Source organism: Sus scrofa, chromosome 18 (genome assembly GCF_000003025.6).
Source record: "Sus scrofa isolate TJ Tabasco breed Duroc chromosome 18, Sscrofa11.1, whole genome shotgun sequence".
In the NCBI taxonomy this organism is placed as follows: domain Eukaryota; kingdom Metazoa; phylum Chordata; class Mammalia; order Artiodactyla; family Suidae; genus Sus; species Sus scrofa.
The window spans coordinates 40,603,841-40,630,806 of NC_010460.4; the positions used below are offsets into that span (position 1 = coordinate 40,603,841).

The following is a 26,966-nucleotide window of genomic DNA, read 5'->3' on the forward strand; positions in this document are numbered from 1 at the left end:
AGTGCTCCTCATTCTCACTCTCTCACCCAGCCTGCAAATTTCTATATTTCAAGGGGGAAAAACAGGCATAAAGCTGTCTGTAGTTCCTAGCACTCAATTTATCGGGCCTCTCTTCGCCAGCGTAGCACCCCAGAACCCTCCACCGCCCGAACCCCCGCCCCCCTTGCGCCCCAGGCCGGCGGGTCTCACGGGCGACCCCTCGGCCGCGCACGCGCTCTCCGCGGGCTCTCCGCTGACCTTCCCCGGGAAACCCCTTCAAAAGCATTTCCCCGTCATTTCGCGCCTCCCCCGCCCTTCCTGCTCTTTCCGCTTCCTTCTCGCGCCTGCGCGGACCCAATTGTTTTGGCTTTCCGGTGGGATTCAGCAAAGGAAAAGGGCGGGGCGGCGTTGGGGGGGCGGGGGGCGTCTCCAGAACCCGGGAAACTGCAAAACTGACGTTTGTGCTGCTAGGCGCGCGCGGGCGGCGGAAAAGGAGACTTGGCAAAGGCTGGCCCACAGTCCGCTGTCCGCGCGTTCCCGGGCCTCGGAAGGGGCCCGCCAAGGGGAGCGAGAGCGCGCCGCAGGGGCGGGGCAGGAGCGGCGAGCCGGGCGTCTCGCGGCCCCGGGGCTGACGAGGCGGTGCGGGCGGCGCGGCTCCCGGGGGAGGAGTTTGGCGGTGGTCGGGCCCTGGGGAGCGTGCGGCGGCGCCTAGAGAGGACGCTGCTTTCCGCTCGGGACGGACCTGCCGAGGGAGGGCGCGAGGGAAACCGGAAGGAAGAGAAGGCGGCGGCGCCAGCCTTCCTAGGCGGGAGGCGAGACCCCGGCCCTGGACGCCGCGGGAGGGCCACGCCCCCGCCGCCGCGCCCCAGGGGCCCAGTGTCTTCGGGGCCGCCAGCCGCACCGGATCCTAACCCTCGGGACAGAGGGACTCGGGTGAGCAGGCGTCGTCAGTGCTGGGCCGGGGGGGGGGGAGCCGGGGACGACCTGTGGAGGAACTGGGGGAGGAGGGCCGCGGCGGGAGGGGGCTCGGCTCTTTGTGGCTCGCCGGGCGGGGGGCGGCGGCGGCGGCGGCATCTTTCAAACCCGAGACGCTTCCGCCACGGGCGGGGGAGGGGCGCGGGCGGTCGGCGCCTTGCTCCCCACCCCGCGGCGGCCCCTCTGCGGCCCGGCGTCCGGCCGGTGCGCCGCTCGCGGGGGCGTTTCCGGCCGCGGGTCTCCCGGGCGGCGCCCTGGCCCCGGCTGGCGCCCGCGCTGGCCCAAATCAAGCTGTTTCCCTTAACGACTCGCGACATCTTCGCGAGACGGTGGGCAGAAGGAGGGCAAGCCCTTCGCTCGCATGTTTTTCTTTCCCGGTACATCTGAAGTAGCCAGGAGATGTTTAGATTAACAGAGGTCCCATTGTGATCTGCTCGTGATTTTTAAAAGACGGCAGAATCTGCCCTTTGAAACGGAAAATTGTGTGCGTGTTTACTTTAGACTGTGAAATCCCTAACTTATTTGAACTCGACCACCCTGTCTCCCTATGAATTGAGAAACCTTGGAGTAGAAGAGTATCCGTTAGTTTGATGTAGTTATTTCGAGTTAACAGGTTTGGTTTTGTTTTTTTTTTTTCCCCTGGTTTATTAACCTACTCTCTCTCTTGGGTACCTCAAAGGGAAAGGAATGTACAGTCTGCAGATTTCTAGAATTGTCCGATGCCACGATGGCCCCCACAAGTGAAACTAGAAAAACAGTTTAAAGTGGAAAATTAACTCTGAAAGTGTATGTGTGTGTGAAGTATCTGTCTACCATATCAGCCTTAGAAAAACGTAGGGTACGGTACAGCTCTGGTCACGTGTTGTTGATACATGAATCTGTACGTCTGGCTCCCTGAGCGTTCTGGCATTCGCAGACAACCTATCGGCAGTGTGGCCTGGTTAAAATTATATTTCCTTTTGAAGCAATTAATTAACAGTGCGTTTTTTTGTTTTTGTTTTTTTTTTCCTTCTTCCTTCTCTCCGTGTTGTGAATTTTTGCCTGTGTTTTAGTGGTATGGACTTCAGCTATCGCAACTGTGTGTGACTTATTTTGGTTAAGCTTTGGTAACGGCTTTCTTCCTAACCTTTTTTTCAGAAGGGCTGTTTGTGACGGAAAGAAAATCGAAAAAGTCAAACCAGTCAGTTGTTTGCTAGTCTTGATGATGTGAAATTTTGCTGATGTTCAGCTTAGTTCACTTTAATCTTTTGTTGGTCTAGTGCTCATTGAAGCCCCTTTAGTTTGGGCCCTGAAATTCTCCAGAGGTGGTTGTCCTCAGTAAACACTGCAGGACAATGGCACTTCGGTTGAGCATGCTTTATAGTTTATGCTTTTCCACATAGTGCTATTTTCTCTACAGCCAGTTTTGTAGGATGCTATCAGTTTTCTCTTTTTTGCTCTGGCAATAAGCATTACCATAAATGCGGTTAACTTTGGTTATTCACACGGCCTTTAAGGAGATGGGTGAGAATAATTCATTAAATGCAAACATTGTAAATAGGTTTAACGTGGATGGTAAATCCATGGAAGCTTGAATGCAGTCTTAAAAGCCAAAAGGTATTCTCAAAGATTTTACTTATTTATTTAGAAAATAATTGTTTTTCTCCTTGCCCACATTCCTACAACCAGGAAAAAGGATTGGTTTTGCTGTCATAAAAAATATGAATGAAAACGTCAAAATCCTTCATTATATGTTAGTATTATCATTTTCAATTTTGTGGAGTTTGAATAGAGCAGATGATATTTAAATAACTCAGTACTATAAGTAACTAATTCAAGTAACTTTTTAAATATATGAAGATTACTCCTGGTTCTCTTGCCAAGAATTGTCAGTATCTGGATTCCTCTGTGTGAGAAGAAGGGATTATTGTAGGAGATTTGGAGAAAATATAACCATTTAATGAAACAAGCTTTTTTAAATTCTCTTTTTTTCCTCAGCTCCACACCCATACCTCTAACAAGTGGTGATATGTAGTGAGTTCCATCATAGGCAACAGATTCTAAGTATTCCTCAGTTTACCTTTTTTTTTTTTTTTTTTTGTCTTTTGTCTTTTTTTTTGTTGTTGTTGTTGTTGCTATTTCTTGGGCCGCTCCCTCGGCATATGGAGGTTCCCAGGCGAGGGGTCGAATCGGAGCTGTAGCCACTGTAGCCACCGGCCTACGCCAGAGCCACAGCAACTCGGGATCCGAGCCGCGTCTGCAACCTACACCACAGCTCACGGCAACGCCAGATCGTTAACCCACTGAGCAAGGGCAGGGACCGAACCCGCAACCTCATGGTTCCTAGTCGGATTCGTTAACCACTGCACCACGACGGGAACTCCTACTTTTTTTTTTTTTTTTTTAAAGAAATTTCCGTTGTCAATCATTGTTAAGTGGCTAAGCTCTTAATGACCTCATGAGTATGTTTAATATCTGTGAAATATTTTCTTCTGCAGTGGTATTTTAAAAAAATCATTGATTTGGTGGTAAAGAAAATCCCATTGGAAAACTTTTGCTTCAGTCTGTATTTCTCCAGCTTTCTTAAGTCTGTTCAGAGCTGAGAGGAAAAAAGAAAAGTGATATCCAAAATAAAAGGACATACTACTCTCATGTAATTATTCTGTCACAGATGGTGTCTCCTTTATGGTCTTGTTTAATTTTTTAAAAGTGAGATAACTTATTAATCATAATGTACTACAGATGACCTGAATTTACTTAGGGTACTGAGCATAATTAACTTGATGGAACCGTGTTGTCTTTTCAGTATGATTGGAAAGGAGAGCACAGGGGAATAGACCTAAGCCCTGAATTTGATTAGAGGAAGCTAAACTGAAGTTTATCAAACTTGATACATTCTTCAAAAGGCAAGATATTTGCTTTTTCATTGATGTTTGTCACAACTCCAAAAAATTCTATTTGTGTAGTGGTTGACAATCAATCTAAAGATTAAGTGGTCTTCCAAACATTCTCAACTGTCAAAGGTTGTTTTGATAACTTGAAAGCTAACTATTTCTGGCACCAGTATTTTGTCCTCCATAAGGAGAAACCTGTCTTCTCATTGAAATGAAGAAAGGCTTGTTTTATGACTGGTGCCTTCCTGGCTATCATTTAGTTTTTCTGTACAGACATCAGTCTTCTCACGATTGGTCTCTGTTGAACTAGTTTGGTTCATGATTTGTACCATCAAAATCCTCCCTAAAATCTTTGAATAAATTTTTTTTTAATCTAAAATACCACTTAGCCACTCACCTAGGGTGAAAAGAGAACTGTTTTTCAGTGCTGAAACCTTGTAATTGGGACCCTTAGACCTATATAGGTGTGACGATTCAAAAAGTTCAGAAAGTGTTGCAAAAAGCTTGACCGGTGAGTGGGGTGAAAAAAAATTGCAAATATTTATGTAGTGCTATGTGTCAGTTACTGTTCCAAGTTCTTCATAGAACTCATTTAGTCCTAGAGTTCCCTGGTGGCTCAGCAGGTTAAGGAGCTGGCATTGTTACTGCTATAGTTTGGGTTCAATCCCTAGCCCGGGAATTTCCTTATGCCATGGGTGCAGCTAAAAAACAGCAACCACAAATCTTATTTAATCCTAATCTATTGAGAAGAGTTGTATTTTTTGTCCCCCATTTCACAGATAAGCATCCTACAACACAGAAAGTAAATAACTTATGAAAAAAAAAATCACTAAGTTGCAAAATTGGGCATTCGACCCAAGTAATTTGGCTCCACAGTTCATGCTCTTAATTTTTTGGCAATACTTGACATTCAAAATGCCTTGAGGAGTTCCCGTCGTGGCGCAGTGGTTAACGAATCCGGCTAGGAACCATGAGGTTGCGGGTTCGGTCCCTGCCCTTGCTCAGTGGGTTAATGATCCGGCGTTGCCGTGAGCTGTGGTGTAGGTTGCAGACGCGGCTCGGATCCCGCGTTGCTGTGGCTCTGGTGTAGGCCGGTGGCTACAGCTCTGATTCGACCCCTCGCCTGGGAACCTCCATATGCCGAGGGAGCGGCCCAAGAAATAGCAACAACAACAACAACAGCAACAAAAAAAAAGAACAAAATGCCTTGAATTCATTCCAACAAAAGTTGTCTATCTTCTGTATTGACATTTTTAGCACTGGAAGATGCAGCATCACCTCAGTTACTAAGGTATAACTTGTGGAGTTCCTGTTGTGGCTCAGTGGGTTGAAGACCTGACGTTGTCTCTGTGAGGATATATACACGTTTGAGCCCTGGCCTCACTCAGTGGGTTAAGCGATCTGGGATTGCAGGCTGAAGTATGGGTCGAAGATGAGGCTTGGATTTGGTGTTGCAGTGGTTGTGACATGGGCTGGCACTTGCAGCTCTGATTCGATGCCTGGACTGGGAACTTTCACATGCCTCAGGTATGGCCATAAAAAGAGAAAACAATGATTTTTTTTTTTTTTTTTTTTGCTTTTTAGGGCTGCACCTGAGGCATATGAGGGTTCCCAGGCTAGGGGTCAAATCGGAGCTGTGTCAGCCTATGACACAGCCAAAGCAATGCCAGATCCAAGCCACATCTGAACCTACACCACAGCCACAGCCACACCAGATCCCAAGCCATGTCTGTGGCCTGTAGCACAACTCATGGCAAGGCCAGACCCTTGACATACTGAGTGAGGCCAGGGATCAAACCCGAGTCCTCATGGATACTAGTCAGGTTTATTAACCGCTAAGCCACGACAAGAACTTGAATACTGCTATTTTACAGGAAAGAGAAGTGAGGTTTTCAGACAACCAGCTTCTGCAGTATAGCTCACCCTTGGACAACGAAGGTGTTGGGGCACCAACCCTCCCAAGGCTAGAAAATCTGCGTGTATCTTATAGTCCTCTAAATTTGCAGTGCCTCCATATCCACAGTTCCTCATTCATGGATTCAGTCAACTGCAGATCATATAGTGCTATGGTATTTATCATCGAAAATATTGGACCTGTCTAGTTCAAACTCATGTTGTTCAAGGGTCAACTCTACAAGTAATTCGAAAGTTGAATTTTTCTACATTTTTTATTTTATGATGAAAATGAAAAGCAGGTTAGCTCTGTGAAAATTTATAGTTGAGCATTGACTATTCAAACAAAGAAAAACTATTGAAATAGTTTTCCCTAAGAGGTATTTCATATTTTTAGGTAGAATTGTATATATTGTTGAATTGCTGACTGATTTAATCCTCGTGATCTTTTTCTTTCCCTTTTTTTTGGCTGCACCCATGGCATGTGGAAGTTCCCAGTCCAGGGATCAAGCCCTGGCCACAGCAGCGACCTGAGCTGCTGCAGTGACACATAGGATCCTCAACCTGCTGTGCCACCAGAGAATTCCCTCGTGATCTTTTTTTTGGTCTTTTTAGGGCCACACCTGTGGCATATAGAGGTTCCCAGGCTAGGAGTTGAATTGGAGCCACAGCCAATGGCCTACACCACAGCCACAGCAAGGCCAGACAGATCCAAGCTCCATCTGCAAGCTATGCTGCAGCTTATGGCAACTTCAGATCCTTAACCCACTGAGCAAGGCCAGGGATGGAATCCACGACCTCATGGATATTGGTTGGGTCATTACTGCTGAGCCACCATGGGAACTTCAAGAATTATATTTAACTCAACTTGATTTCTTTCTTTCTTTATTTTTGTTTTTTCTAGGCCGCACCCTCGGCATATGGAGGTTCCTAGGCTAGGAGGTGAATCAGAGCTGTAGCCGCTGGCCTACACCACAGCCACGCCAGATCCGAGCTACGTCTGCAACCTACACCACAGCTCATGGCAATGGTGAGCTCTGCCAGGGATCGAACCTGCAACCTCATGGTTCCTAGTCGGATTCGTTAACCACTGAGCCACAGGAACTCCTAACTCAACTTTAAAGCATAAAAATTTTTACTTCCTTTGCAACTGTTAGCATTGGGGACAAGCATCAACTGCCTTTTTTTGCTCAATTTACTTGTGCTGCATTTGTTCTTATAGTAAAGAGTGAAGTTCCTTGTGTTATGCTTCTGTCAAAAGTTTGGAAGTGAAAGATCAAAACATATTTCACTCATGTGCCTCTTTCTGCTTTTGAATTTGTTTAGAATAATTGGTTTTAAAAATACCATTTTTAGGAGTTCCTGTCGTGGCGCAGTGGTTAACAAATCCAACTAGGAACCGTTCGATCCCTGGCCTTGCTCAGTGGGTTAAGGATCCAGCGTTGCTGTGAGCTGTGGTGTAGGTTGCAGCCTCATCTCGGATCCTGCATAGTTGTGGCTCTGGCATAGGCCAGTGGCTACAGCTCCGACTAGACCCCTAGCCTGGGAATCTCCATATGCCGAGGGAGTGGCCCTAGAAAAGGCAAAAAGACAAAAAATAAAATAAAAATAAAAATACCGTTTTTAAATGACAGTTATGCTTTTGGTTGTAGTCTATAGTAAGAGTAAATGCACTTGGTGTACTGGAGCTCTAGTGCTTGGCAACTCTCTGTCTTAGCACTTAGAGTACAATGACCAGCACGTAGTAAATATTCAAATATTTGTTGAATTAAATTTAAGTAGCCATTAATTTATAATAGAAAATTAAGTAAACAGTGCCATTGATACCTTAGAATTATTAAGTCTGAGGATGTTAACTTCTACAGACATTAGGGAGTTTGAATTTTTGGAGCTAGTTTTATTATTATTTTTTCTTTTTTAGGGCCACACCTAAGGCATATGGAAATTCCCAGGCTAGGGTCTAATCAGAGATACACCTGCCAGCCATAGCCACAGCCACCTGGGATGCGAGCTGTGTCTGCAACCTACGCTGCAGGTCACGGCAACGCTGGATCCTTAACCCACTGGGCAGGGCCAGGGATCATGGATACTAGTCAGGTTGTTACCACTGAGCCACAAGGGGGAACTCCTGGAGCTAATTTTAGATGCAATACAGAATGATACATGATACAATATATTAATTAAAAAGGGAAAATTTATAAAATGCGTCAAATTATTGGTTATTAAGTAATACAGTACAGGCTTTGTGAAATGTTTCAGTATTAGGATATTGATTTCAAAATTTGTTTTTAGGAGAGAAAGAATGTTAAAGAAAATGTGTTACAGGCATTGGTTGATCATTTTAAATTTTGCCACCTTTCACATTTTGAGCTAGTACATTTTGAAGTCTTATCTTCCCAGAGAAACAACGCTGAATTTTATTTTGAATTGTACTAGATACAGATCTATTTAAATTAAGTGTACTTAAGATATCTGAATGACTTACTTTTTCTGCCTATTTTAATATTAAGATAGCTGAAATAAAAATTAACTTTATCAGGAAGAAAATGTACTCCACATTACAAAGGAACAGGTGGGAATAGCAGTGTATAAAACAGAGACAATGAAGATTACATGAAGGTGGCTCACTGTGTAATTTTGTAAAAGCAGACCAGATTGGTTTTTTGTTTGTTTGCTTTTTAGGGCTGCACTCGCAGAATATGGAAGTTCCCAGGTTAGGGGCCAAACTGGAGCTGCAGCTGCCTACAACACAGCTCACGGCAACACCAGATCCTTATTCCACTGAGCAAGACCAGGGATCGAACCTGTGTCTTCATGAATACTAGTTGGGTTTGTAACCCATTGAGCCACAATGGGAACTCCCAGACTAGATTGTTTTAATACAGTTTCGTGCATATATTACAAAGAAATCAAATCTAGTAGAACTTAGACATAACCCCCCAAAAGAGCTCAAAAAAGTCACTGCAGAAAAATCAGGGAGTTCCCGTCGTGACGCAGTGGTTAATGAATCCGAGTAGGATCCCTGAGGTTGCGGGTTTGGTCCCTGCCCTTGCTCAGTGGGTTAACGATCCGGCGTTGCCGGGAGCTGTGGTGTAGGTTGCAGACGTGGCTCGGATCCCCTGTTGCTGTGGCTCTGGCGTAGGCTGGGGGCTACAGCTCCAATAAGACCCCTAGCCTGAGACCCTCCATACGCCGTGGGAGCGGCCCAAAGAAATAGCAAAAGGACAAAAAAAAAAGAATAAAGAAAAATCAGGTCATAGTATAAGGTTAAATAAGTGACCAGAGTGAGTCTGTACAGTTAGCCTGCAAGGAATTCTGGAGTCTAGCAGTGTGATCTAAATCTATCCTGGCCCTGGCTGCCAGTTCCTGTCACCTGGTTTAAATATGGATGGGGATGATTTTGGGTCTACAGCTGGGGGTAGGACTTTCGGTCTATTAATACATGCATTTCTGTAAAATAATTTAGAGGTAGAATTGATAGAATGAGGTATTAAGCATTTACAGTATCAAATAATACCTCATCTATATACTTCACTTAAAATTCTGAAATTGAGAAAGTTCTTAAAATCAAGTAAAAAAAATTTTTTTTTTTTTTTGCAAATCTGACCTGAAGTAACATGAGACTATACATAGTATTGTTTTTCCTTTTTTTTTTTAATGTCCACACCTGAAGCATATGGAAGTTCCCCGACTAGGGGTCAAATCGGAGCTGCAGCTGAGGCCTGTGCCTTGACCCCGACAACTCTAGATCCCAGCCGCATCTGTGACTTATACTGTAGCTTGCAACAGGGCCAGAGATTCAACCCACAGTCACCAACACTATGTTGGTTCTTAACTTGCCAGGCCATGAGAGGAACTTTATACATAGTTCATATTTTTTTCACACTGTTCATAGTTCCTTCAGCGAATTCAATTATGGGGTCCTGCCCCAGACTTTTTTAAGAGTTTTGTAATTTATGACATATGTACCACATTACCTCTTTAAAGTCTGAAAAATTCTAAATTCCAGAACATAGCTGGCTCCAAGAGTTTTGATTAAAGCTCTTGATTAAAGCTCGTAGGTATGTATTGACTTACCCTGCTATGTAAGAATGCTCCTTTTCCCACACCCTCACTAACACCGGGCTTTGCCACCTTGTTAATTTGTGATAATAGCCAGTGATTTTAGATATTATTAGCCTTGGAGATTATAGTGGTAAATATAGATTTATAGTGTAACTTTCAGATCTGGAGGAGCAGAGTCACTTTAAATGACCCAAAGTCTCCTCCTTTGCACCTGTTAGCTACTTCCTTTTAGTTATTTGGCTGGAGATTTGACAGTCTGTATCAAGTTAGCAGTTCATGTAATAGTATAGTATGGCAGGAAGTTCAGTGTGACTTTCTTTTTGATATATGGATGATGTTTTTGTGAGAAAAAGTGTTGGTGGTTCTTGTGATAGTCAAATATATTTATAGGTTTCATGTTGACAACACTTGACTTTCTAATTACGGAACTGAGAGTCATCGAATTAGAAAATAGGTGATAGTTTTTAACTAACAATTACTAGCATTCTATATTCTCCCCACCCCTCACTGATTTATAATTCCTTTGTTACATGTTGTAAATACTGATTTGTAAATACTGATTTCCAAATAACATTTTAAACTTAAACTAGCTGGAATTTCTTTTGATGAATGGTATGCAGTATCACTGAAGCCTAGGTGTTTTTTTTTTTCTTTCAAGTGGGTAACAATTGTACCAACATTATTTATTGAAATAAACCAGTCTTTTGTGGTAATCTGTGGGAAAAGAATCTGAAAGAGAATGGATGTGTACACATGTATAACTGAGTCACTTTGCTGTGCAGCAGAAATCACAACATTGTAAATCAACTATACTTCAATAAAACTTTAAAAAGTGAAAAAAAATAAGCCATTCTTCTAATTTGAAATGCCTTGTTTATCACATCTAATGTCTTATTTTTTTCACTTGAGTGTATTGTATTTACTTATTTATTGCATTTACTTATTTTTGTTTACTTGAGTTTATTGTAAATTTGTAATACATTTTAATATTTGATAAGAATCTGGGGGGAAACTTCCCCTTTCTTTCCCTCAAATATCTTGGCAGTTGTTGTGAATTCTTTGAGATGAATCTTCTGCAAATTGGATTTGTATTATTAAATTTAAACATTTTGAGGACATTCTTATTTGTATAATATGAAATCTTCCATGTAGGAATACATCTATTTTATTCATGTTTTATGTTTATGTTTTTTCAGTAAAATTGTATGTTCTTATAAAGATTTCAAGGAAGGAACCATTGTACAAAAAGATATTTCTTTTTTTTCTTTTTTTTTTTTTTTTTGTCTTTTTGCCTTTTTCTAGGGCCGATTCTGCGGCATGTGGAGATTCCCAGGTTAGGGGTCTAATCAGAGCCGTAGCCACCGGCCTACACCAGAGCCACAGCAACGCGGGATCCGAGCCGTGTCTGCAACCTACACCACAGCTCACGGCAACGCTGGATCCTTAACCCACTGAGCAAGGCCAGGGATGGAACCCGCACCTCATGGTTCCTAGTCGGATTCATTAACCACTGAGCCACGACAGGAACTCCAAAAATATATATATATATATTTCATTTACTTCCTTTGAACTGCAAATTTTAAAAATATAGTTTAGGAGTTCCCATCGTGGCTCAGCGGAAACGAATCTGACTAGTATCCATGAGGACGCAGGTTCCATCCCTGTCCTCGCTCAGTGGGTTAAGGATCTGGTGTTACTGTGGCTGTATAGGCCACAGTATAGGCCAATTTGACCCCCAGCCTGGGAACCTCCATGTGCCACAGGTGCAGCCCTTAAAAAAAATATATATATATACACACACACACACACATTTTATATATACCTTAAAAAGATAGATATATGTAGTTTAGGGAGTTCCCTGGTGGCACAGTGGATTAAGGATCCAGCATTGTCACTGCTGTGGCTTGGGTTGTAGCTGTGGTGTGGTTCAGTCCCTGGCCCTGAAACTTCTGTATGCTGCGGGCACAGCCTGCCCCCCAAATATATATAGTTTGTACTTTGGAAATAAAAAAGTTGAATTTGTTTATCAATATAGGTTAAGTAATTTAAATATAAGACCTGTGCGACTAAATTTAAATTACATTCCCAAAATGACCATCTCTTTCCAAAAGAGTTTTCTCCTCTTAAATTACAGCCATGTCTTGCCACAGCAAGTTATGTAGGAGATGCAGCTTTGGTAGTAAATTATTTAAATTATTTTTTTAAATTTTATAAAATTTATAAATGTGTGCTTATTTATAAATAAGCTTCTTACTTATTTATAAATGTGCTCCCTACTTTCTAGAATGTTTATATTTTGCATAGAAGGCAAAGGCTAACTTAAAACTACTAATGTTAATTTCTTCAGTCTGTTTTTTATTTTAAATCTAATAGATTTTTAAAATGTCCTTTTTCTCATGTTTCATTTTTATAATAATGTCTGAAGTTGAACTCCAAGTAAATATAATTCATATTTAAGACTGTCATTTTAAATGTTGCATTCTAAAAATGTTCTGGCCTAAATACTCTAACTTAACTTTCTTTTCTTTTCAGTTACTCCAGAGGATCTACAGAATGTAGGATGTTACCACAAAATCTACCTCATGTGTTATTCTCTTTTACTCATGAGCTGCACAGCAATTGCAAATTTGAGCAAGATATCTGCAGACTGTGTTGAAAAATTCTGAAGAACCTAATTAACACAGGATGACCTAGTCGTGATTCTAAGCCTATAACAAGATACTACTCATTAGTGAATGTGCCAGTCTTGGTTCTGAATGCTGCAGATAACAGCAAGCAGAGTTGCTCCTTTCTTTATTTCTGAAGCATTCACTTGACCTTTCATCAGTGAAACTGACTTTTCTAATCTGTTCGGGGAGATATTAATGGAATGCAGTCATGTCCACTCAAGACGAGAAGCAGATCAATACTGAATATGCTGTGTCCTTGTTGGAACAGTTAAAACTGTTTTATGAACAGCAGTTGTTTACTGACATAGTGTTAATTGTTGAGGGCACTGAATTCCCTTGTCATAAGATGGTTCTTGCAACATGTAGTTCTTATTTTAGGTAAGTACTTTAATCTTGATTAGGTTGTAATTTCAAGTGCAGGATGTTATCTTGTTTTAATCTTTTAATATGAATTCTTTTTAAACATTTAACTATTTGAAAAATTAGGTGTCTTAATGTTTTGCTTAAATTTTCTATGCGGGTGATACTGTGCTTGCCAGATCACCACCTTGCATTTATCTGTAAGTAAGGGACAGGCAAAAGTTTTTTGCAAAAATTTAAATTTAAATACAAGAAATTTGTTGAAATTAAGCTGTAGTTTTAATGATGGGGAGACAAAAAGATTCAGAATACTGTTTTTTCGTTAAAAGAAAAAGGAAAATGGGATAATTTTCGTTTACTCTTAAGATTTTAAAATATTAAATTTAGGAAACAGTCTTTATAAATGTAAGGGTTACAGTAGGTTTAATAATAACTTTTAGAGGATAACTGGTACTGTTAAAACATGTTAAGAACTTTCATTTTCTTGGCAAAAAATGAATTACTTTTCTCACTCTTGGTTATTATTACTATTTATGATATCCTTTTAGCCTTACCGTACCCCTTACCAGATATAAATAGTTAATAATTAATAACGTTGTTTTCTATGCCTCAGAATTTAGAAGCTGATTTAGTTGTTTGCTAATTACAAATGAATAAAGGAGTTCCCATAGTGGCTCAGAGGAAACAAATCCGGTTAGTAACCATGAGGTTGTGAGATCGATCCCTGGCCTTGCTCAGTGGGTTAAGGATCTGGTGTTGCTGTGAGCTGTGGTGTAGGTCGCACCTGTGGCTCGGATCTTGTGTGGCTGTGGCTGTGGCGTAGGCCAGTAGCTGTAGCTCCAATTTTGATCCCTAGGCTGGGAACTTCCATATGCAACAGGTGCTGCCCTAAAAAGCAAAAAAAAAGATTACAACTAAATAAAGCTTAACTTATTTTTATGATCTTTCTCAACCTTTCGTCTTTTTAAGGTAGGTTTCTCTTTTGGGAGGAATAGAATTGAGGTGTAGAAATCCCTGTATTTGGTCTCTGCCTTAGGTTGAATTTTTACTTAATATTTGAAAGGGATAGGGTGAATACAGATGAAATAAATGTGAACCAGTATATTCCTGGTCCGACTCTTGGCATGATCATAGATCAGCAATGAAAGTTAATTTTGCTGTTCTTCAGTGGCAGCTGTAGGTAGAACTTGACTTTTCAAGGCTAAGTTACATGAAGGTGTAGAAACTGCACATTCCTCAGTGTCACACATGTGGTGGTGATTATAGAAGCTAAGGCCCAAATGTCATTTGCCTTGCTGTGCAGATTCAGCTGTGGATTTTTCATGCAGTTTCAGACACTGATTTTCTTCTCTTGGAAAGCTTAGCATGTTTACAAACCGTGATTCTAGAGGATCCTCAGAATCTCTTTGTGCTTCTACAAATAGAGATTCTTAGATTTCAAACCTAGAAATTATGACTCAGTGGGTATGAGTTAGAGTTTTATTTGAGGGGGTGTTTTTTGTTTGCTTGGTTTGGTTTTGGTGGTGGTTGTTTGTTTTGGCTGCACTTGTGGCATATGGAAGTTCTGATAGCAGGGATCAGATGTGAGCTACAGAATTGGCAATGCCAGATCCTTAACCCGATGAGCCACCAGGGAACTCCCAGGGTTTGTATATTTAAAAGTGTCCCAGGGAGTCCCCACTGTGGCACAGCAGGTTAAGGATCTGGCCTTGTCTCTGAGGCAGCTCAGGGTGCTGCTGAAGCACTGGTTCAGTTCCTAGCCAGGAACTTTCATATGCTGTGAGTGTGGCCAAAAAAAGAACTTCCTGTGATTGTGATGGTCAGGCTTTTTCTTTTTTTTTTCCTCTTGGATCTGTTGGCTTAATATATGGTGTTAGAAATTCAGGATTGTAGATTCAGTCAAAGCTGGGCCCATTAGTTCTCCTTTTTTACTGACTATTAATTATAAATTGATTATTACTGGCAAGAGCTTCATGCTTTAGTTGTGGATATTCAGATTGATAGTTGTAATCATAGAGTAGAAACTTTTCTGGTAATAACCTTAGCAATCATCTTGCGTAACTTTTAAACTCAAGCAGAATTTTTTTCTACGTATTTTCTGAATTGTCTTTTTTTTGGTTTTTTGAATTGTCATCTTTTTTTTTTTTACTTTTTTTAACTTAATGAATTTTATTATATTTATAGTTGTACAACCATAATCACAACACAATTTTGCTACATTTCCATCCCAAACCCCTAGCCCATCCCACTCCCCAGAACCTATCTCCTTTGGTAACCATAAGTTTTTCAAAGTCTGTGAGTCAGTTTCTGATCAGCAAAGAAGTTCATTGTATCCTTTTTTTTTAGATTGCACGTGTAAATGATAGCATATGATGCTTGTGTCTGTCTGATTAACTGCACTTAGCATGATAATTTCTAGATCCATCCATGTTGCTACAAATGCCATTATTTCATTCCTTTTTATGGCTGAGTAATATCCCATTGTGTGTATGTACCACATCTTCTTTATCCACTCCTCTGTCAGTGGACATTTAGGTTGCTTCCATGTCTTGGCTATTGTATATAGTGGTGCATTGAACATTGGGGTACATGTATCTTTTCATGATTTTCTCTGGATAGATGCCCAGGAATGGGATTGCTGGATCAAATGGCAATTCTATTTTTAATTTTTTTGAGGAATCTGCATACTGTTTTCCATAGTGGTTGCACCAGAGTACATTCCCAGCTAGTCTAAGAGGGTTCCCTTTTTTCCACACCCTCTCCAACATTTATTGTTAGCAGACTTTTCTGGCTGGTGTAAGGTGGTACCTCATAGTAGTTTTGGTTTGCATTTCTCTAATGAGTGATGTTGAACATCTTTTCATGTGTTTTTTGGCCCTCTGTATGTCTTCTTTGGAGAATTGTCTGTTTAGATCTTCTGCCCGTTTTTGATGGGGTTGTTGATTTTTTTGGTATTGAACTGCAGGAGGTGTTTATGTATTTTGGAGATGAATCCCTTGTCAGTTGCTTCATTTGCAAATATTTTCTCCCATTGTGTGCATTCTCTTTTTGTTTTGTTTAGGGTTTCCTTTGCTGTGCAGAAACTTTAAGTCCCATTTGTTTATTTTTTTTATTGTCATTAGGAGGTGAATCTGAGAAGATATTTCTTTTCTTTTTTTTTTTTTTGTTGTTGTTGTTGTTGCTATTTCTTGGGCCGCTCCTGCGGCATATGGAGGTTCCCAGGCTAGGGGTTGAATCGGAGCTGTAGCCGCCGGCCTACGCCAGAGCCACAGCAACGCGGGATCCGAGCCGCGTCTGCAACCTACACCACAGCTCCCGGCAACGCCGGATCGTTAACCCACTGAGCAAGGGCAGGGACCGAACCCGCAACCTCATGGTTCCTAGCCGGATTCGTTAACCACTGCGCCACGACGGGAACTCCTGAGAAGATATTTCTGTGGTTTATGTCAGAGAGTGTTTGGCCTGTGTTTTCCTTTAGGAGTTTTATAGTATCTGGTCTTATATGTTTAGGTCTTTTTAATCCATTTTGAGTTTATTTTTGTGTATGGTGTTAGGGAGTGTTCTAATTTTACTCTTTTACATGTAGCTGTCTAGTTTGCCCAGGGAAGGGACTGTCTTCTCCATTGTATATTCTTGTCTCCTTTGTCATGGATTAGTTGACTGTAGGTCTGTGGATTTAATTCTGGGCTTTCTATCCTATTCCACCGGTCTATTTTTCTGTTTTTGTGCCAGTACCATACTGTTTTGGTGACTAGCTTTGTAGTATAGTCTGAAATCAGGAACCCTGATTCCTCCAGCTCTGTTTTTCTTTCTTGGGATGGCTTTGGCTATTCTGGGTCTTTTGTGCTTCCAAACAAACTTTAAAATATTTTGTTCTAGTTCTGTGAAAAATGTCTTTGGTAATTTGATAGGGATTGCATTGAATCTGTAGATGGCCTTGGGCAGTATAGTCATTTTGATAATATTGATTCTTCCAATCTAAGAGCATGGTGTATCTTTCCATCTGTGTCATTTTTTCTTTCATCAGTTTTCAGAGTACAGGTCTTTTGTCTCTTTAGGTAAGTTTATTCCTAGGTATTTTATTCTTTTTGATACAATGGTAAATGGGATTGTTTCTCTAATTTCTCTTTCTGATCTTTCATTGTTAGTGTATAGAAATGTGGTCAATTTCTGTGTGTTAGTTTTGTATCTGGCAGCTTTACCAAATTTATCAATAAGCTCTAATAGTTTTCTGGTAGTGTCTTTAGGATTTTCTAGGTATAGTGTCATGTCATCTGCAAACAGTGGTAGTTTTATTCTATACAATTTATATTCCTTTTATTTCTCTTTCTTTGATTGCTGTGGCTAGGATTTCAAAACTACGTTGAATGGTAGTGGTGAGAGTGGACATCCTTGTCTTGTTTCTCATCTTAGCAGGAATTCTTTCAGCTTTTCACCATTGAGAATGATGTTAGCTGTGGGTTTGTCATATATGGCCTTTATTATATTGAGGTAGGTTCCCTCTATGCCCACTTTCTGGAGAGTTTTTATGGGGTTTTGTTTTTGTTTTTTTTATCAGAAATGAGTGTTGGATTTTTGTCAAAAGCTTTTTCTGCATCTGTTGAGAGGATCATATGGTTTTTATTCTTCTGTTTGTTAATGTGGTGTATCACACTGATTGATTTGCGGATATTGAAAATTCCATGCATCCCTCAGATAAATCCCACTTGATCATGATGTATGATTCCTTTAATGATTGCTGGATTCAGGTTGGTAGTATTTTGCTGAGGATTTTTGCATCTATGTTCATCAGTGATATTGGCCTGTAATTTTCCTTTTTTTTTGTGGTAACTTTGTCTGGTTTTGCTGTCAGGGTGACAGTGGCCTCATAGAATGAGTTTAGGAGTGTTTCTTCCTCTGCGATTTTTTGGAATAGTTTCAGAAGGATAGATGTTAGCTCTTCTCTAAATGTTTGATAGAATTCGCCTGTGAAGCCATTTGGTCCAGGATTTTTGTTTCTTGGAAGTTTTCTAATCAGTTTCAATTTCAGTACGTGTGATTGGTCTGTTCATCTTTTTTTGTCGTCTTTTTGGGGGGGGGTCTTTTAGGGCCACACCCACGGCACACAGAGGTTCCCAGGCTAGGGGTTGAATTGGAGCTACAGCTGCTGGCCTACGCCACAGCCACAGCAATGCCAGATCTGAGCCACATCTGCAACGCACACCACAGCTCACAGCAACACCGGATCCTTAACCTACTGAACAAGGCCAGGAATTGAGAACCTGTGTCCACATGGATACTAGTCAGATTCATTTCCACTGAGCCACAGTGGGAACTGTTCATCTTTTCTATTTGGTCTTGGTTTAGTCTTGGAAGGTTGTACTTTTCTAAGAATTTGTCCATTTCTTCTTGGTTGTCCATTTTATTGGCATGTAGTTGATTGTAGTAGTCCCTTATGATCCTTTGTATTTCTGTGATATCCATTATAACTTCTCCCTTTTCATTTCTAATTTTATTAATTTTCTTGATGAGTGTGGCTAAGGGTTTATCAACTTTGTTGATCATTTCAAAGAACCAGCTCTTAGTTTCATTGATCTTTTCAGTGGTTTTGTTTCTATTTCATTTATTTCTGCTGATGTTTATGATTTCTTTCCTTCTGCTAACTTTGGGTTTTGTCTCTTATCTCTAATTATTTTAGGTGTAAAGTTAGGTAGTTTATTTGAACTTTCTCTTGTTTCCTGAGGTAGACTTGTATTGCTATAAACATCCCTCTAAGAACTGTTTTTGCTGCATCCTGTAGGTTTTGGATTGTTGTGTCTTCATCATTTGCTTATACTTATTTTATTTTATTTTTTTGTCTTTTTTATTTCTTGGGCCGCGCCCACGGAATATGGAGGTTCCCAGGCTAGGGGTCCAATCGGAGCTGTAGCCACCAGCCTATGCCTGAGCCACAGCAACTTGGGATCCGAGCCGCGTCTGCAACCTACACCACAGCTCACGGCAACGTCGGATCCTTAACCCACTGAGCAAGGGCAGGGACCGAACCTGCAATCTCATGGTTCCTAGTCGGACTCATTAACCACTGCGCCACGACGGGAACTCCTGCTTATACTTATTTTTTAATTTCCTCTTTGATATCTTCAGTGATCCATTGGTTGTTTAGTTTCCATGTGTTTGTTTTTTGCAGGTTTTTTTCTTGTTGATTTCTGGTCATATAGCATTGTCAGAAAGATACTTGATGTGATTTCATTTTTTCTTAAATTTATACCAAGGCTTGATTTGTGACCCAGAATGTGATCTATCCTTGAGAATGTTCTGTGTTCACTTTGGAAGAATGTGTGTTCTGCTGCTTTGGGATGGAATGTTTTATAAATATCTATTAAGTCCATCTGGTCTAATGCATCATTTAAAGCCCGTGTTTCCTTGTTGATTTTTTGTTTGGGTATCTGTCCATTGCTGTAAGTGGGGTGTTAAAGTCCCCCACTATTATTGTGTTATTGTCAGTTTCTCCTTTTAAGGTTGTTAGCAGTTTCCTTATATATTGAAGTGATCCTTTGTTGGGTTGGTGTATATTTACAATTGTATCTTCTTCTTGGGTTGATCCTTTGATCATTATGTAATATCTTTTGTCTCTTATAATATTCTTTATTTTAAGGTCTATTTTGTCTAATACGAGTATTGCTACTCCAGGTTTTCTTTTGATTTCTGTTTGCATGGAATATTTTCTTCCATCCTCTTGCTTTCAATTTGTATGTGTCCGTAGAAGTGAAGTGGATCTCTTGAAGACAACATATATATGGGTCTTGCTTTTGTATCCATTCAGCCCCTCTTTGTCTTTGGGTTGGGTCAGTTTAGTCCACCTACATTTAAGGTAATTATTGATATGTATATATTGTTGCCAATTTATTAACTGTTTTGGATTTTTGTTAGTCTCTTTTCTTCCCCAGTGGTTTGATGACTTTCTTTAGTGTTGTGTTTGGATTACTTTTTCTTATATGTGTGTATCTATTGTAGATATTTGGTTTGCAGTTACCATGAAGTTTTGGTAACAGTAGTCTGTGCACATGAGGATTGTTTCAGATTGTTGCTTTCTTAATTACAAGTGCATCTCCAGTGTCTTGCATTTGTATCCTCCTCTTCTCATGATTTCTGGTTTTGGTAGCATATTTGTGTGTGGATGATTTCCTGCCTTTACTGTATGTATGCCTTTGCTGGTGAGCCTTGTCATTTGTAATATTTTTATTTCTAGTTGTGGCCTTTTCTTTTCCACCTAGAGAAGTTTCTTTAGTATTTGTTGTAAAGCTGGTTTAGTGGTGCTGAATTCTCTTAGCTCTTGCTTATCTGTAAAGCTCTTGATTTCTCCTTCAAATCTGAATGAGAGCCTTGCTGGGTAGAGTAATCTTGGTTGGAGGTGTTTTTCTTTCATTTTTTTTAAGTATATCATGCCACTCCCTTCTGGCCTGCAGAGTTTTTGCTAAAAAAAATCTGCCGATAACCTTGTCAGTGTTCCCTTGTATGTTATTAGCTTATTTTCCCTAGTTGCTTTCAGTGTTTTCTCTTTGTCTTTAATTTTGATCATTTTGATTAATATGTGTCTCTGGGTGTTCCTCCTTGGGTTTATTTTATATGGTGCTCATTGTGCTTCCTGGATTTGAGTGAGTGATTCCTTCCCCAGTGTTAGGGAGGATTTTGGCTGTTATCTCTTCAAATATTTTCTTTGGCGCTTTCTCTCGTCTTGTTCTGGCACCCATGTAATACAGATGTTGGTGGGTTTAACGTTGTCCCAGAGGTCTCTTAGACTGTCTTCATTACTTTTCAGTCTTTTTTCTCTTTTCTGTTCTGTTTCAGTGATTTCTGCTAGTCTGTCTTCCACCTCATTTATTTGTTCTTGTGCCTCCTGTACTCTTGCTTTTGGTTGCTTATAGTAAATTTTTTATTTCAGTTACTGTATTTTACATCTCTGCTTGCTTAATCCTTAAATCTTCTATTTCTTTGCTCATTGTTTCTTATAATTTATCAATCTTTGCCTCCAGTTTATTTCCAAGATCTTGAGTCATCTTTACTATCAATCATTAGTCTAGTCTTTTTCATGGAGGTTGGTAATCTCCAGATCGCTTACCTGTTTTTCTGGGGGTTTTTATTGTTCCCTTATCTGAGTCATAATTTTCTGCCTTTCCATTTTGTATAGATTTTTGGTGTGGTCTCCTTTTTGCAGACTATAGGGTTGAAGCCTCTCTTGCTTCTGATGTCTGCCCCCCTTGTGGCCGAAGTTGGTATGGGGGCTTGCTGCAGACTTCCTGATGGGAAGGACTGCTGCCTGCCCACTGCTAAGTGGAGCTGATTCTTATCCCTCTGGTGGGTGGGGCTTTGTCACTGGGTGTGATTAGAGGTGGCTGTGTGCCTTGGGGGGGGCTTTAAGCAGCCAGTTTGCTGATGGGTGGGGCTGTGTTCCCACCCAGGTTATTGTTTGGCCTGGGGCTTCTCAGCCCTGATGGGCCAGATGGGCCCGATTTTTCCAAAATGGCCACCTCTAGAGGAGCTCACGCTGATGATTATTCCCAAGACCTTTGCTTCCATTGGTCCCCCACAATGAGCCAGTCACCCCGTTTGCCTGGGAGATCCTCCAAGAACTGCAGACAGGTCTGACCCAGATTCCTATGCAGTCTCTGCTTTGCGTAGGGAGCCAGTGCACATGAAAGCCTGTGTGCACCTTTCAAGAGTAGATTCTCCATCTTCCCCAGTCCTGTTGAGCTCTTACACACAAGCCCTGCTAGCCCTGAATGCCAAAGGCTCTGAGGGCTTCCCCTCCCAGTGCCAGATCTCCAGGTGTGGGAACCTGATGTGGGGCTCAGAACTCTCACTCCCATGGGTGAGCCTCTGCAATATAGTTACTTTCCAGTTTGTGGGATGCCTACTGGGCATGTCTCTCAGCGTGGCCTCCTTTTTGTCTTCTGGAATAGGATACCTTTTTTGATAGTTTGCAATCTATTTTGTTGAAGGTTGTTTCCCATTTGGTTGTAATTTTTGTTGCTTTTATTAGAGAAGGTGAGCTCTAGTCCTTCTGCTCCCCATCTTCTTTATCAGGAAGTAACACATGGGTTTATGGGTTAGCTGTCTTACCTTTTTTACTTCCCATTAAGTATTGTATTTTCCTTGTATAGATAACACACAGTTCATTAAAATTTTCTAAACATGAGGTTATTATTTTATCTTTAACTTGATTGGGTTGAAGTTGGTTCTCCCGAAGAGCAGTACATTTAAATACTTCATTAATGTTACAGTCTTGAAAACAATACAGTCTTCTTTAGGCTGCTTATTATTTATCAGTAGCTAGTTCCCCTCTTTAGCATCCTTGGTCTTCTGTGAGGATATATTGTCCCTAAAGCAAATCAAATAATAAGAAGTAGAAATAATAGTAAGTAGAAAGAATAGTCCAATGCATGTTTGGGGCTAAATCTTCCCATCTTTTTTTTTTTTTTTTTTTGGTCTTTTTGTCTTTTGTTGTTGTTGTTGCTATTTCTTGGGCCGCTCCTGCGGCATATGGAGGTTCCCAGGCTAGGGGTCGAATCGGAGCTGTAGCCACCGGCCTACGCCAAAGCCACAGCAACGCGGGATCCGAGCTCATGGTTCCTAGTCGGATTCGTTAACCACTGCGCCACAACAGGAACTCCTTTTTTTTTTTTTTTTTTTAAAGAGCCACACCCACAGCATATGGAGGTTTCCAGGCTAGGGGTCTAATCAGAGCTATTGCTGCTGAACTACACCAGAGCCACAGCAATGCCAAATCCAAGCCACGTCTGTGACCTACACCACAGCTCACAGCAGTGCTGGATCCTTAGCCCACTGAGCGAGGCCAGGGATCGAACTCACAACCCCATGGTTCCTAGTCAGATTCATTTCTGCTGCACCACGAAGGAAACTCCAAAAGTTTCCCATCTTTAAAATCCTGTATCTGGGCCAGTTTCATAATCCACAACACAAAAACACTTGTATGTCAATTCCCCCCAATATATAAATTTTTTCTGGACTGGGTAGATAGTTGTTATTATATATTCCCATTATAATAACTTGAAATTTTTTCAAGTGTTCTTCAGCTGAATCCTTTCAGATTTGTAGATCTCAGTATCTTACATATAATGCTACTATCAGTCTTTACCATTAGAAATTTATTGTTAGAAATTTTTCCTTTTGAACTAGACACATTCTTCCTTTGTAGTGTGAGTTACCAATTCCATCCCACTAAGAGTCAACAGAACTTCTAAAATCAAAAGAGCCTCTGAAATAGTAGTTTCTACGTCTTCGTTATAACATATAGTTGATTTTAGACCTCAAATGAGAGGATTACTTGAGAATTACTCAACACCTCTTCCACAGTGGTAATTCAGCCTTTTAATCAGGATGGCTAAATTTTTCTAATCAGGTTCTTCAGGAAGCCTAGAGTTCCTTCCTAGAAGTCTGTCATTCTGATGTCATAAACCATAGTCTAGAGTAAGTCGTCTCAGGGTCATCTTTTCGTCTGTATAGTCAGCTGTTTCCTTACCCTGTTAACTCTTCCAGAGTTAATTACCTTCTGCTGAAGTAAACATAAAACCACATGACTCCTAAATCTTCCATTTTTACTCAGAGTTCTTGTAGTTCTTTGGCAGGTTGCTTTTGCTTATCTCCCACTCTTCCATGTCAAACAGGGGAATCCAGAAGCAATAGGTCTTTTTATTAGAGTTTCTTGTGATGTCTTGGATATTTTTCAAGAACACATCCCATTCCATTACTTGGTTGGGATTATTTATTTTATGGCCAATCTGTATTCTTTGGGAGGAAGTCATCAACCGACACGATTGATGTTGTTTTTGTCACTCTTCCACTCCCTAACTGCCTGAAGGTTTAGCCTCCGTTCCTAACCGCTCATCCTGAGCTACCTGAGAAATTACGGGTGGCTTTCTAATTGTTTTTGCAGTGTTTGTTACCCTTGTCTATACAGTTTCTGACACCCCACCTCTCTTGCTCTGAGCAGTATTGTACTGGCCTGGTTGTTCTTGTTACTCTGATGAATCTTTCTCAATTTTCTGTCATTCTTCTTTCTATTTTGTTCTAATTGAACTCTACCTTAGGTTGGTCATTGGGATTCTGGGTAACTTTTTCTTTTAGTTCTTTAGTCTCTCTCGGATAACTTGCTTGGCTTCAACACATGTCACTTTGTAGATAAGTCACAATGTGCTGCATTAATGCCTGACCTTTACTGATCGTTGTATTATTTCCATTTGACACAGCTGTCCTTGCCTCAGATTAAATATATCCAAAATTTAGCTCACCTTTTTCACAGGATGAACTTTCTTCCTTGACCTTACAATTTTGTCTCAATGGTTAACAGTATTTTTTCAGGCACTTACTTGAAAATAAACAGATAACTTTGATTCTTTCCTATCTGCTTTTCTATTTTAATTTCTTATGTTCAGAAAATCACCAGATTTTGTTTGTTCCTTGTAAAAACTTTGTATCCATTTCTGCCACCCTGTCTCAGGTGGATCTTACTTCTGATCTAGATTATTGCAGTTTTCCTTTCTCCAGCCATTGGCCCTTGAGATAGGTCAGTACAGAGTGTTCATTTCAGAATACATTTTATTATGCAAATAAATCCATGCTCAGAACCCTTCCCCATTCTCCATTACATACAAGAAAACACTCAGACTCCTATGTTTGATTTTTTTTTTTTTTTCCTAGCCACACCCATGGCATATGGAAGTTCCTGGGCTAGGGGTCGAATTGGAGCCGCAGCTGAGGCCTCTACCATAGCCATGGCAACACCAGATCTGAGCCACATCTGCAAACTACACTGAAGCTTGTGGCACAACCAGATCCTTAACCCACTGAGTGAGGCCAGGGATTGAACCTGCAGTCTCACAGAAACAACCTCAGGTCCTTAACCCACTGAACCATGATGGGAACGCCTGTGTCTGATTTAATTTAAAAGCCTCCTGTGATCTGACTGCCACGCATCTTTCCAGTGTCCTGCCTGGGCCCTTATGTTCACCATTACCCTGGAAAAAATCGTTCTTAGGTTCTATCCTGACTCACTGTTTTATCCATTTTAAAGCTGTCCTCATCTTCTTGACCTTGAGGTGCCCAGGCTAGTGAGTATTGTGATTCCCCCTTTTGTGATCACTACAGGGGTTTTCCCTCCTGTGCATGCAGTAATATTTTTTGCGTTTTTTCATCTCTCCCATATATATATAGGTATTTTACCTTGTATTCTCCACGGCTCTTATTGCCTTCCCAGTGTAGTTCCTTATATATAATTTTTAGGAAACTGCCCTGCATATTTTTAGGAAATCATTCGAGTAAATAAAATTTTTTGGCTGTGCCCACAGCATGTGGAGGTTCCCAGGACAGGTATCAAACCCACACTCACACCACAGCAGTGACCCAAGCTGCTGCAGTGACAATGCCTGATCCTTAACCCTCTGCAACACAAGAGAATTCCAACATTTTTAGCAGCTTTTTTAAGCTCTAATTTGTATACCATACAAGTAAATGAATTTTAGTTACTTAAAGAGCTGTACAACCATCTCTACAGTCTAACTTGACACATTTCTATCATCTGGTGCCCATTGATAGTCATTCACCTTCTTAACCACAGCCCTAAGTAACGTAACTGTTGATCTCCCTCTGTCTCTATATATTTGCTTTTTGGGGACATTTCATATTAATCAAACAGTATGTGGTCTTTTGTATCTGTTTTCTTTCACTGAGCATACATATTTTTGAGGTTTGTGTTGTATATATCAATAGTTATAGAGTCATCGAGTCCCCTTTTTTTGTTGGGTTTTCTTTTTTTTTCCTCTCTTTTTTTTTCCTTTTTAGGGCCGTACCCACAGCATATGGAGGTTCCCAGGCTAGGGGTCGAATCGGAGCTGTAGCTGCTGGCCTGTCAACCCACAGAGCAAGGCCAGGGATTGAACCCACAACCTCATGGTTCCTAGTCACATTCATTTCCACTGTGCCACAATGGGAACTCCAATAGAGAGTCCCTTTTTACTGCTGAATGGTGTTCCATTGTATGACCGTAAGGAGTAAATTGATTTTGAAGTTTTTCTCTCAGATGGCAGAGTGGAATAGTTTGGTAAAACTTTGTCATTGGATTACACTTTTCTGTTGTCTCCCTCAAAAACATTTCCTGTAAGTTGTCTTATCAGCAAATACCCTAAATAAATACCCCGTATTGTCTGGGTTTTTTTAGCTCTGCATTTGTTTCCCCTTTGCTGCTGTAGGGCCATGTTCATGAGTGGACTAAGTGAAAGCAAGCAGACACACGTACACCTGAGGAATGTGGATGCGGCCACCTTACAGATAATAATAACGTATGCGTACACGGGTAACTTGGCAGTAAGTGACGGCACTGTAGAACAGCTCTATGAAACAGCTTGCTTCCTACAGGTAAGCAGGGTTCTCCTCTGTTAAATGCATTAACCGTGGTTTGATTTTTATTTTATTTTTCACCTCGCCTGCTTGTAAGCACAAGTGCCTGGGCCAGAGATCAAACCTATGCCACAGCTGTAACCAGAGCCACAGCATTGACAGCAAGGGGAAATCTGTGGTTTATTTTTTAAGAAACATTGTTTCGGAGTTCCTGTGGTGGTGGCACAGCAGAAATGAACCCAACTAGGAACCATGAGGTTCCATCCTTCGCCTCACTCAGTGGGTTAAGGATCCAGCATTGCTGTAAGCTGTGGTGTAGGTTGCACATGTGGCTCAGATCCTGTGTTGCTGTGGCTCTGGTGCAGGCTGGCAGCTGTAGCTCTGATTGGACCCCAAGCCTGGGAACGTCCATATGCTGCGAGTGCAGCCGTAGAAAACATTAAAAAAAAGAATACATTATACATTATATCTGTGTAATTTTATTGCATTTTTTATTTTTTTATTGCATACATTTTCCCTTTTTAAAACATGTAAGGGAGGAGTTCCTGCTGTGGTGCCACAGGTTAAGGATCTGACGTCACTGTAGTGGCTCAGGTTATTGCTGTGGCACAGGTTTGATCCCTGACCCAGGAACTTCTGAATGCCAAAAGCACAGCAAAAAAAAAAAAAAATTTGAATATAATAATATTTTCTTCATTTTTTCTCCCATTTTGGAATAGCATGTGTTTCAGAAACAGGTTCTCAAAAGGGGAGAACCTTC

At 41.0% G+C, this 26,966-nt stretch overlaps 1 protein-coding gene across 2 annotated transcripts in view; it reads left to right on the top strand.

Moving 5' to 3' along the window:
• The window catches only part of KBTBD2 (kelch repeat and BTB domain containing 2), a 31,944-nt gene continuing 5,595 nt past the window's right edge, over window positions 618-26,966 (top strand). Inside the window, exons 1-3 of one of the 2 annotated variants that reach the window (XM_021079001.1) lie at window positions 618-912; window positions 12,318-12,832; window positions 26,059-26,224. In XM_021079001.1, coding sequence (XP_020934660.1) covers window positions 12,663-12,832; window positions 26,059-26,224 — 336 coding nt within the window. In that variant the 5' untranslated portion in view covers window positions 618-912; window positions 12,318-12,662. Of the gene's footprint in view, window positions 913-12,313; window positions 12,833-26,058; window positions 26,225-26,966 lie in introns of those variants that run through there. The other variant, XM_013985724.2, reaches the window with a different exon arrangement.